Raw genomic sequence first — 12,109 nt, 5'->3', positions numbered from 1 at the left:
CACACAGATTGTGATTAAATTGAGGTAGCTTCTGAAAGGCCAGCAAGGTAAGAGACAGGAAGCATAGTGGATGTTATGTGGGTGTCTATCCTCTAATGGCTTTCTCTCTTTTGCTCTTCTCTCTCTTTCATCTTTCAGGTGGCCTCATGGGTGCTGACCTCACCACTGGCGCAGGCACCAGTGCTGGTAAGAATGGCCTCCTCTTCTCACACATAGTTGTCTGCTAACACACACAAACACACATACACACACACACACACACACACACACACACACACAGGGCACCCACTCACCCACTCTGGGCCATAAAATCCATGACTAATAGTAACCCAAACCCAAGTGGAGATTTTGTCCATGATGTGTTGATGTTAGTGGTTGTGGAGTTTCACCTGGGAATGTTTGCCCAGTGCTGGGGCTGTGATACATCCTGCCTGGGTTTAGCAGCAGGAGATTGACTGACAGGCTGCTAGACAAGATGCTAGACTTTTGAATGTACCGTTAAATGTTCTCTGTTTCTCTGCTTGATGAGCCATTTCTTTATTTTTACTACCTCTTGGACTTGGACGTAAATTCAAAATGACACCATCCATATATTTGGATTAACCCAGTTTTGTCACACAAACTTGCTACACAGTAACTGCTATCATATGTCTGCAACCAAATTAATTCAATGTTTGGAATGGCCATAATGATCCCATAGAGAGTGGATTAACCCATGTTTGAGGAACATGTGTAAGGAATCTTATGTGCTGGCTTCTGTGTGTCAATGGGTTTGCCCTGAGGACATGTCAGGACCAAGTTTATGGCAAAGAGACTCCCTTTTAAAGGGTTAAATTTTACAGCCTTGACGTACAGTGCAGAGTGTAAAAATGAAGAGTTGGGGGGGTCAGTGGGGCACAGCTGGGCAGCCTTGTCTGGCCCCTAGGGCTCCATCACAAGGGGTCAATGCCTGGTTTCTCTGTCTGGTAACTCATCCCACACACAACAGGACCATTTGTTGTGGCGTGTGTTCCGTCGACGGCGTGCTCCAGAGCATGCTTCAAATGTAGGCTTTGTGTCACCGTGCCGAAGGAACAGAGGCGCTCTGTGAGAGCTGTGTGTCGCTCAGCAGCAGCGAAAAACACGACGTGGAGAGAGAGTCATGTGGGAGCTAAAAGATTCCATTCAGGGCTCTCTTAAATCTCATCTAGGGGGAGAGAGAAAAAGTGTGTGGGGGGGAAACCCCAGTGATGAATATCCACTGATGGTGGAAGCATGTGTGCAAAGAAGAAACAGTGGGGGAACACAGATGGAAGTGTTCTGTGAACTTGGTCAGCCATTTTAATGATGTTCCTCGAAGTGACTCAGTGTGAGGTGGCCCAGCCACTGTGGCACCACAAAGACTGTTTTAATGTTCCTCTTCTCTTCACGGTAAGTTTTGATAAGATGATTGTACAAGTAGCTGTCTGGCCAGTGTACGAGTGTCTTAAGTGGTGTATACTAAGTGACATAAGAGGAGTCTGTGTGTGTGTGTGTGTGTGTGTGTGGTTCATACATGCACATAAACACCTCCTTTGTGCCTCAGATGTCATGGTTCCATCTGTGTGTAAAGAAAGAAAATGACATGGAATTAGCATACCTGGAGTACCTTACTGTAGTTTTGAAGGATTGCAGAAGTTGTTTGTTTCTTAATCCCGCAAGAATCTGCGATGTGCTCAGTCTGTAAAGTTATAACGCCACCGGTGATTACCTACCATATTTCACCAAGCACGGGTCTTCTGATCATTTGGATGGATTTAGCTTAAATTGTCATCTCAGTAAATTGTCTCAGCCTTGTATATATTTTTTATTTTACAATAGATAGATTTATAAGTGCAAATGCAGTGGATTTATGTAGTTATAGCCTATGTGGTGCCATGGGTTCAAGTTTTTCATGCTTGTGAGAGTAGTCCATTTGAACAACCTGCTGATGTAGTATTCATGACTTTGAAAGTGGACATGTTCTAATCGCTCTGACTATTAACTGTGACACAAACTGACATTTTAAAAAATGTCATAGCGTGCAAGTAACTTTTTTTTTGTATTTTGTATTTATAATAATTATGAAGTTACAATAAGCACACTATCATTCACCCTTTTTAAAAGGGAATAAGTCCATTTTCGCTGTTAGTTACCTAGCTACAGTGTTTTCATGACTTTTAACTACTTGAACTTCAAACATGTATAATACTAGACTTCCCTTTTATTGCTGCATAAGCACGAAGATGCAATGTGTTTCACTCACATCTGGAGATCATCCTGTAAATTTAATTGAAACATACACTTTTTGTTTATCCTGTGCAAATACGCCGCATGAAACCCAGACATGGGGGTAAAGTCTAGATCACATAAGGTCCCCAGGTAATTCTAGTCCGGTGCAAATAGGGCATGTTACTGAAAGGCTGAGTCATCATGTCTCTTTTATGGAAATACTGTGGGAAGTGTGAACGTGCATGTGTATGTTCGCTCATTTATATACAGTATGTGTTCAGTCTGTCAACTCCTTTGCTGGCTAGGCGAGAGCGCAAGGTGAGGGCAGAAACAGAACATGAGTGAAAGAGAGCTGATGAAGGGAGCTCCGGACCAAGGCCTTGGCTTGTAAAAACCTCCGTTCGTGCAATTACGTAGCTGTCGCTCCGATCAGCACTCTACTCACCAACGAATTAACGAGACACTCTTGTCACCTCTCACCTTGATCACACACCAATTACTCCCTCAAATGAATTACACACAAGGTACATCTTTAAGACATGTCTGGGCAAAATCACACAGAAAGTCAAGCTAAAAAGCATTCATACAAGAACCGACAACAAGTCAGGTTCAGTAGATCAAACAATACGTGTCTCAATCTTGGCAGCACCGCATACCAACTGTACAAGTTGTAAGTGTGAGTGTGACACCTTAGTTCAGTTGGAGATTTCAGGGTTGAATGCACATTTGGCCAAACCGCAACGGAAGAGTGTGTGTGTATGGGGAATAGAATGGAGCGTGCCTGTTAGACCACAACAGGACATCAGAAATTTGTTCAGTAACAGTAAAATGTACATGAGTTTAACCACACCTCTCTTTTGTGTGTGTGTCTCTGTGTGTGTGTGAGAGAGAGTGAGAGAGAGAGAGAGAGAGAATGAGCACAGGGAGGGCCCTGTAAAACACATACATCTCAAAGTGCACTAAGTTGTTACCATGGCACCTATAGAGACAGATTGCAATCCTTCAGCTTTGAACTCAGCTGCCCCCCTGCACCGCATAAATAGCAAAAAGCTTATCTGAATCCGAGATCAGATTTTGTGCTCTATGTGTGATTTTTATACAGCAGCAAAACTTACTCCTGGCTGGGCTGTGTATAATTTTGTCACTTCTTCTAAACGGTGCTGTGCTGCAGCTTGACCGTGCAAAGTAGCCTTAGAGGAGGGTAGTGGAAATAAACTCTGTCGCGTCCTCGACAGATACATTAGCCCAGCCAATGTGTCGCTATTGAATGCAACTGTCCTACAATCAGGGTGATCAAGCTACAGAATAGGAAGATTTGAGTCACAGTGCTTGCTTCATTAGCTTAATTACGTAATGATTTTACTTTTGAAGTGCTTAAGGACTGGCCTATGCCTTTCATGATCATAGTCATCTAGCAGATAATTGACTGGACTGCAGCCATCTCCACAGGGTGGCAATACACAGATGTCTGATTAACTGTCACCAAGATGAAGTCCATGTCATCTTGAGCAAAGTGTGTATTAATGTCTCTGTATGGCTCGGTCTCTTTTTATTCATCTGTACAGAAACAGTGATGTACTTCCTGCTGTGTTATTTATTAAAGTGCGTGTATGTGTGTGGTGTGCGTGTCTGTTTTGTGTGTGTGAGGTCTCATTCATCTATCTCCACATGCACCCACTCAATCTCACAAAGGGCCAGCTATGAGAATGAGAGAGCGGGAAAACTGAAGAGGCAGCTGCCTCTTTACTAATGTGAGATTGACACTGGAACTAAGAGGGTCCAATACAAAACACACATGTGCATCCATATGCATGGCTCATGCATAAGCAGTCATGTGACAGAAAAATGGTGCTTATATAGAATCATGCACATGAACAATTGTATGCAGCAAAAAATACAATAACACACAAAGTCAATGTTGTTAACATCAACTTATGCAAGCTTACACATCACACATGCCAGCAGAGGCACAAACACTTACACACACTAGCAGTCACCACACTGTTTTTCTCGTTTTATGTCAGACAGCCTCATTTTCTCTCACCGCTAGCGGTCGTTTACTCTTCAGATTGTTCAAATTGAGCTTTTGAGACTTTTCATTTCCAAACAACAAAAACCTCGCTCTCAAATTAAACAAAGATCAGCGAGGGAAATTGCCCAGGAAGACATCTGCGACTCATTTTCCCCTGGAGTATATGATTAGGAAATTCATTTATGTCTAACGTATAATTCCTGCCCGTCTTTCAAGTGGGAACGTCCACACAGTGCCCTGTGTTCTACCCCTTGGAAGAAGGAAGGAGAAGTAAGGGGAAAAACAGCCTGCGGGATTGGGTTAGAAACAAAGACTATGTTGCTTGCGAGAATGCTCCACTCTCAGTTTTTTTAATGATGTAGCTGGGATTTCGCCCCACCGGTTTTTGAGGAGGAAATGGGTGCTGCACTTGGCCCGCCGTACTTAGGGGAATGCAGATCTGGTGGCAACCCCGAGGCAGGGTCTTTGTCTCGAAGAACCGCTCGTGTTTAGCTCTGATGGCCAAATGATGGGTCCCATCCCTCTGTGGTCTTGCTACCCGTAATTAGATGTTTTTACACGATTCACTGGCTGTTGCATGGCACATGTAGCCTTAACTGACAGCGACTGAGGTGGAGGGTGAGGTCCTCTCAAGCAAATCACCACCATGCAAAAAGTGGTGATCATCTAGACAAAAACAGTACTCTTTTTAGTGTGTACCACTTTCTTAAAACACAATTTACAAGTCTCTTCAGAATAGTGAGCTAATACAATTTCTACCACAGTAAGCCGAAAATGGATTCCTGTAGTTCTTCATTAGGCTACACTGTCATGGACAGCAGGATTTTAAAGATTCATTAAACTTTTCAAACAGGTTTAGAATTAGCTCTTTGGTTCAAATACCATTCAAGAACATCTGTATGTTTAATGTTTCTCTGCCTCTTTCTCCCCAACCTTTCTTTGCTCTCAGGAAATGGATATGGCAACCACCGCAACTCACCAGGTCTGCTGGTCTCTCCCGGTGGCATGAACAAGAACATGCAGGCTAAGTCTCCCCCACCCATGAACTTAGGCATGAACAACCGCAAACCTGACCTACGTGTGCTCATCCCCCCTGGCGCCAAGAACAACATGCCCTCCATCGTGAGTCATATTTCTATCCCTTTTTTCATGTCTTCATTCCGCCTTTCCTCACCCCCTTTCCTTACTGTAGCCTATGTCTTCCTATCAATGGGGGGTCTCTCGGGTTTGTTTGCTATTGTTTATTTCCTTTCATGTCGTCTCCGCTGCTTTCATCTCTTTATATCAGACTTGGGTTGATGAGGTTATGTTTGTGATAATCTTGACTTTAGGTACATGACATTGTTATTTTTCTCATGTGCCTTGGCAGCTTCTTAAACCAACACCCTTCTTTAAATTTCTTTTAGCCCGAGTCTGATATACTGTCAGATATATTTCCTCTGCTGCGTCTGTGTGCATATGTTGGCCCCGATATTTCTTTCTCCTGTCTTTCTGATGAGGTGTGTTAAGTTAGTATAGTTACAATAGTAACTAGCATCTTCTTTTCACATTAGCTCTGTTTTGGTTGGCTCAATCCAACAGCAGCTCCATCCCTAGATCCACATTTAGCCACCACTTCTATATTCTCACTCTCACTCACTAATTTTAATTTATTACCCTCCCCTTTTATTGCCGTCAGTCTGAGGATGTCGATCTGCTATTGGTAAGTCAGACTGCCACTCAAATTTAGAGATCAAAACATCTCTAAATAGACCTAGATAGATATTCTAATCAGAAACAGATTAATGTAATTCTTGAGAGCATAATGTGCCTTGTAGAAGTAAGAGCGTTGCAGTCACCTGAGTCTAACCTCTTAATTTGCGTTAAATTTGCTATCACTAAGATTATTACGTCTAGATACAGCGTTTTTGAGAAAAGCGCCCGGACTCCAGAGTAACTTTCACCTTTATTGTTGCTGACTCTGCTGAAGACTCCGACGCCTTACATTACATTTTGTAAGGGCACACATTGCCATCCAGTGGTGTGTCAGAGTAAAAGCAGCCTGGCCTCTTTTCTGCCTCAACCCAAGTGTATCTTACTCCTCCCTTCCTTCAATTCCTCTTTTTACCTGCTTATAGAATCTTGTGCTGCATTCAGAATGCAGACATGAAGGGCAACAAAAGAGTACACTTTCATTTAGCATCAACTCTCCATTATTTTCTGCCAAACCCTCCCCTCTGCTACAGTAAAGTGCCTCTCCCTTGCCGTGGCTACCCTGCGTTGCCATGGAGACCAATGTTACTATAGCGACAGTGGGCCCTCGGTAAGGGTGGTAAATGATAGGGTTGGCAGGGTTCAGCCGTGCCGCATGTCAAGTGATTAATTTCCTCAGAAGTTGGCACCACATTCATTCTCTCAGCATCTGTTGAGTGAAAGAAAGAAAATCCAAAAAAACTTTCTTGGTCTATTGCAGTTTTTTGTTTGTTTTGTCTGGGAGTTGATTTCATGTTCTCTCTTGCTCTCTGTGTCTTCTCTTCCTCTGTCACAGAACCAGAGAATAAACAACTCTCAGTCTGCTCAGTCCTTGGCCACCCCAGTGGTATCAGTAGCAACTCCCACTCTACCAGGACAAGGCATGGGTGGTTACCCATCTGCCATCTCTACTTCTTATGGTACCGGTATGTACCACAGTGTGTGCACTGTGTGATCTTTATACATTAAATTCTCATTTGTCCATTAAGGCTCATTCTCCGTAATCACTTTGTATATGTTTTAGATAATGCAACATGTTTTCAGGTAACCTGTACTGTACCTAAATAACTTTAAACAAAAATCAAGCTTTATTTGAGATGTTGTGCATCTGTAAAAATTATTATTTGACTCATTTCATGTTGCTTTTGAAGCCTCCTTTCCGATTTAAGTGTTATGCAACAGTCTTACAGCAGAGGGTGCTATTGTCACACCAACAAACACGGAAAACATTCATGTAGCATCACAGCTGCATTCCTCCGAGCTGCATTCTCTTTGCAACTTTGTTTGAACTTCTTTGAACAACCTTTAATCTACATCCTTCTCCTCCTTCCCCTGTGTGTTTGTACACAGAGTATTCCCTGAACAGTGCAGACTTGTCCTCCCTGTCTGGCTTCAACAGCGGCAGCTCCCTTCACCTCGGCTCAATGAGCGGGTGGCAACAGCAACACCTTCAGAACATGCAGCATTCAGCCCTTGGCCAGCTAGGGTGAGTGCATTGAACTTAATTTGAGGTGTTGTTAAATGCATGATGTAACACATAAATTATCACTGTTTTCAACCTTGACTTGCAAGGTCCAACACAAATGTGACACCTCCCTCCCTGTTTTCATGAATATGACTCTGTGTGTGTGTGTATATGTGTGTGTGTGTGTGTGTGTGTGTGTATGTGTGTGTGTGTAAATACGTGCTTTCATGCATGTTTGCGTGTGACACACTGACTTCAGAATCACTTTGCTTCTTGCTCTGTAACTCTGTAACCCCTTGCGTTTCCTTTCCTTCCTACAGAAATTGCTCTAGCTCTCACTTATGTCAGGGTTCAAATCTCTCCCTGCCCTCTGCTCAAAGCCTGCACATCAAGTCCGAACCTGTTTCTCCTCCTAGAGATCGCACCAGCAGCACACCGGGGGGCTACGGTGGCGGAATACCACCTCCCCAGAACCCCTCGTCCCGCCAGGACTCGGGACGCTCCCCTGTTGATAGCCTGAGCAGTTGTAGCAGCTCCCATGAGGGCAGCGACCGTGATGAGCACAGGAATGAGTTCCACTCACCTCTGGGACTGGCCCGGCCTGCCCTGGACGAGCGCGAGAGCCCCTCCATCAAACGGGTGCGCCTGTCAGAAGGATGGGCGACATGATAGCTCTGACCACTCCCCGGCAGTGCCCCGAGTTGCCCTGAGCCCCGACAACGCGGCGTTCCCTCCTCTTCCTCCTCTCACTCGATATCACGAGTCACTCACCAACCAACCCCATGGCCTCTCTCCTTTTATCTCTTTAACGCTGAAGGAAAGAAAAGGGACAGCCCTTTTCAAAAATATGTTTGAATTTTCTTTTCGTTTTTTTCTTTTCCTTTTTCTTTTTGCTGATTGTGTGTGTGCTATACATATTGACATTATATAAACCAGTGGGGTGTTGTAATGGGGGTTTGGGAGGGTGGGTGTCGGTTGGGATGGGATATAGGGGTATTTTTGTTGGGGAACTATGCATAAATTGTATTGTGTGTGGATAAAAAGAATCATGTATGCATATATCTTTACACGTGTGTGTATGTGTACATATATGCATATCAACAAATAAACAAAAAAAATAGTCAGGTACTCTGTTTCATAAAACGTACTCACACTTTGCCTCAGCGATATATCAGTGACTAGAGACAAAAAAAAGAAAAAAAACATTAACATGAGAGTGAGTGTGTCCAGTGGAAAAACACCTTAGCACTTGAGTTGGACAAACAATACATGTGTACAGTGTCAGTTTCATTGCTATATACCTTCTCTGCAGTTCTCCCTTGCAAAAATGTGTGTTAACATTAGATGATGTCATGTTGCAGGTTCAACGTATTTATGTAAATAGAAGGTCAAGGGGGGAAGGGCAGGGGTCAAAAGTTGCCAGACATTACAAGATTTATTTACTCACTAAATGAAAAGCTATTATGCAACATTTGAAGGATTGTACAGGTAAACAGGCAGACCCAATGCTAAATGTGTGGAACCCTTGATGATTTTAGTGCTCCCCTTAAAGAATGGAGCTGAGCAAGGACCACCCTCTGATCTAAGAGCTACGTTAGTGTAATCAAGAAAACTCTGGATCTAGTATTAATATTCAATGTTGATAATCAAAAAAGGAAAAAATTAAAAACAATTGTACGATACACTTGCTTCTATTTTCATATGAAAGGAATACAATGCAAAGCATTTTTGTGGCTTTTTGTAGTTTCTATAAGCCAGAATGTGTTTTTTGATAGCTTTGCTAATAAGAGATGGATAGTTCGCCCAGATGGGAAATGACAGGGTTTCGAAGCCCTAAGCCATGAAAAACTGAGATCCAATGCTTTGCTGAACTGTTTTATCTTTGTAGAGGTCTGTTTTTAAACGTGTATTTCTAATTATATATAATAATGGTAATATTAAGAATCTTTAAAAAAAAAAAATCTGTGAAATTAACATGCTTGTGTATAGCTTTCTAATATATAAATATATATACTAATGATTTTTGTTGGTTTCTTAGTGGAGTTTCTATGTGCAGTTGCACATGTTGTCTGGTTTGTTTAATTTGAGCCCTGAACATTGCTGTTCAGGGGTGTATTTAGTCTAACCTTAAAAACCAGCTGGAAAGCATTGCCAGGGTTTGTGTCACGGAGGAAAGACAGGCCAGAATGCTGAAAAACAACCTGTTAGTGGAAAATGTCATGAGACTGGAACTGGGGATGACACAGAAATAAATGCTGACACATGATTGTCATTCTGACGAGTGAAATGATTGACCCTCAATCCATGTCTAGATGCATTTTAATGCATCAGATATTATATTCTTAACCTTAATTATCTAATATAGTAATATAATCTCATAAAATATGTTTTGGAATCAGTGTTCTGCTCCATCTCAAATCTTCACCACAGTGTTAGCTTGTGTTCAAGATGACCCAATCTACACTTTTTTTTTAATCATATTTATGGAATATCATTTGTTGAATACATTTTTGTTAATAATTATCCCTGATCATTTGCAAACCTAATTTAATTCTGTGCCGTCTTGTGACTCCTCATGTTCCACTCTTCAAAACAGGGTTCCACATCATTTGCCACATGTTCCTGACGGTTCAGCGTCAGATACGCAAGGACAAATTGATCATGCTGGTCTGAAAGAAGCACAATTGTTTATTTTAAATAAATTGTTGTTTTGATTTTCTCTTTTTTAAACAATGAAACTAGCCACATATCTCTCTGCCTCCCACTCCCATATCTGCTGTCACTTAAGTGTTCTATGTGCATATTTCATGAAGGTTCACTATGTTGTTACTGTATACAGTCTGTGTAGTCAAACAGAGGCAGAGCCTCTATAATGGTGTTATTCTCTTTTTTTTAATTCAATACAAAAAGGTTGAGAAAAAAAAATAAACATGATGTTTCAGGCAGCATAAGTGTGGAGAAACCAAAGCCAGTGGCATTTCTGTGTTGTAAACTCAACTTTTATTTTCACATTCATTTATGGTTTTTGCAAGCGTTGAAATAAGACAATAAAAGAATTTGCTCAAATGTACAATTGGTTTCACATTTCAATTTCAGTCAGTCAAATGTAGCTTTAGATATCAAGCTGCATAGTCAATACCCACAACAAAAATGTACCTGTTTTGTTGCTCATTTGCCCAACATGCCAACATGTCCTGATGATTCTTTTGAGTTCTGTAGGTTTGACAATAATATTAACTAAAGCCGTGGAGAAAACTTTAGATCTTTGTTTTTTTCCTTCTTGTGTTTGTTAAATTTGAAGCCATTCTTTTGCATCACCTGTTGATCAGTTGTTCTTTTACATTATTATAATAGGATAAATGTTGGTACCTCAAAATTTACCCAAGCAGTACCTCAGCTGATGTTTTGATAAGTCACTTGCAGTGAAAAGGGGAGACCATACACCTGTACAGCCATGTGTAATAACCATGTAATACCAGTGCTTAAGGTCCCTACATTCACATGGGATTCTTTGTTGCTCCACCGTGTTTGTGGTTTATTTAAGTTGTATTCAAAGGCTGAAAAGGATCTTTTTAAAAAGAGTATTATGTTACAATGCTTAAAAAGTCAGTCTGTAGTATCACATGTAGCTTGTATAAACCTGAAAGTGGGGGAGGTTTGGAACTAATGTTTTCTGGAACGCAAGAGCGGCTTTCAGCGGCATAAGCTGGCCTTTGTCGCCACTTGAGACTAAGATGGTATTAAATTAAATCCACATCTCTGTAACTCAAGGGACTTGATTCAGCTGTATGTAGTGAAAACGTATGGGGATGAAATAAAAGTCTCCTCTGCTGGAGGGAAAGGCTATTTGTATTTTGCAGAGATTTCAGTAAAGTTACTGGTTTTCTTAGTTATTCGGATGTGACTTGGTGTGATTTCATTGTGTTTGACTTGTTTCTGCATGCGTCTCTAAACTGTGGTTACTTTACAATGCTGACTTGAAAAACCACATCAACATGAAAAGCTTCCACAAATGGAAGTCAGTGCATGGTGCCATAGCAGCTTCACTTTAAGACAATATAAATTGTATGACATTGAAATAATGACATTGGCATCATTTTCACATTTGTTTCTTTCCATTTACATTTTTTTAAATGTGACATTTTAACATAAGTATTCATACTGAAGACATTTATTTGACATTTAAAGCCAAGGTTCATCTTGCTTAACATTACAGTGGTATAATATTTCTCATTGATACATTATGCAATAGGCAATACACATGGATCTTAAAATCACAGGGAAAAACACATGTTCATAAGCAATGCAAATACAATGGCCTGCTCCTACTAATCAGAGTGATTTTGAAAAAAATCCCTTAACAACACATCTGTCTATCCTACTCCAGTGCTCATTCATTCCTGAAAGAAAGAAAGAAAGAAAGAAAGAAAAAAAGAAAGAAAGAAAGGGAGAGCTAATTCAATAAAATCTACTATTTTTGTTTGGTTCTTTTTTTTTTTTTGCGGTTCCAAAGCAACAATGAGGTGGAAATATCCGACGTACAGAAATTGCGGTAGAGCTGTTAAGAACAGTGTATTAAATTATAATGGAGGAGGAAGACGCATTTTTTACTTCTGAAAATACAATAATCAGTAACAACAGTTACACATTTA

The 12,109-nt window shown here is 41.2% G+C and overlaps 1 protein-coding gene across 6 annotated transcripts in view; it reads left to right on the top strand.

Annotated features, from left to right (window-relative positions):
- Positions 1 to 10,527, top strand: part of mef2cb (myocyte enhancer factor 2cb) — a 64,362-nt gene extending 53,835 nt beyond the window's left edge. For 2 of the 6 annotated variants that reach the window (XM_046035108.1, XM_046035107.1), the window contains exons 7-10: positions 5,211 to 5,383; positions 6,789 to 6,918; positions 7,343 to 7,478; positions 7,874 to 10,527. In XM_046035108.1, the coding sequence (XP_045891064.1) occupies positions 5,211 to 5,383; positions 6,789 to 6,918; positions 7,343 to 7,478; positions 7,874 to 8,126 (692 nt within the window). In that variant the 3' untranslated portion in view covers positions 8,127 to 10,527. Of the gene's footprint in view, positions 1 to 138; positions 187 to 5,210; positions 5,384 to 6,788; positions 6,919 to 7,342; positions 7,483 to 7,777 lie in introns of those variants that run through there. The other 4 variants (XM_046035106.1, XM_046035104.1, XM_046035105.1 and 1 more) reach the window with 3 other exon arrangements.
- Positions 10,528 to 12,109: the final 1,582 nt, after the last annotated feature.

The sequence above is a fragment of the Micropterus dolomieu genome, linkage group LG21 (assembly GCF_021292245.1).
Source record: "Micropterus dolomieu isolate WLL.071019.BEF.003 ecotype Adirondacks linkage group LG21, ASM2129224v1, whole genome shotgun sequence".
Lineage (NCBI taxonomy): Eukaryota > Metazoa > Chordata > Actinopteri > Centrarchiformes > Centrarchidae > Micropterus > Micropterus dolomieu.
This window is presented reverse-complemented; position numbering and strand designations above follow the sequence as displayed.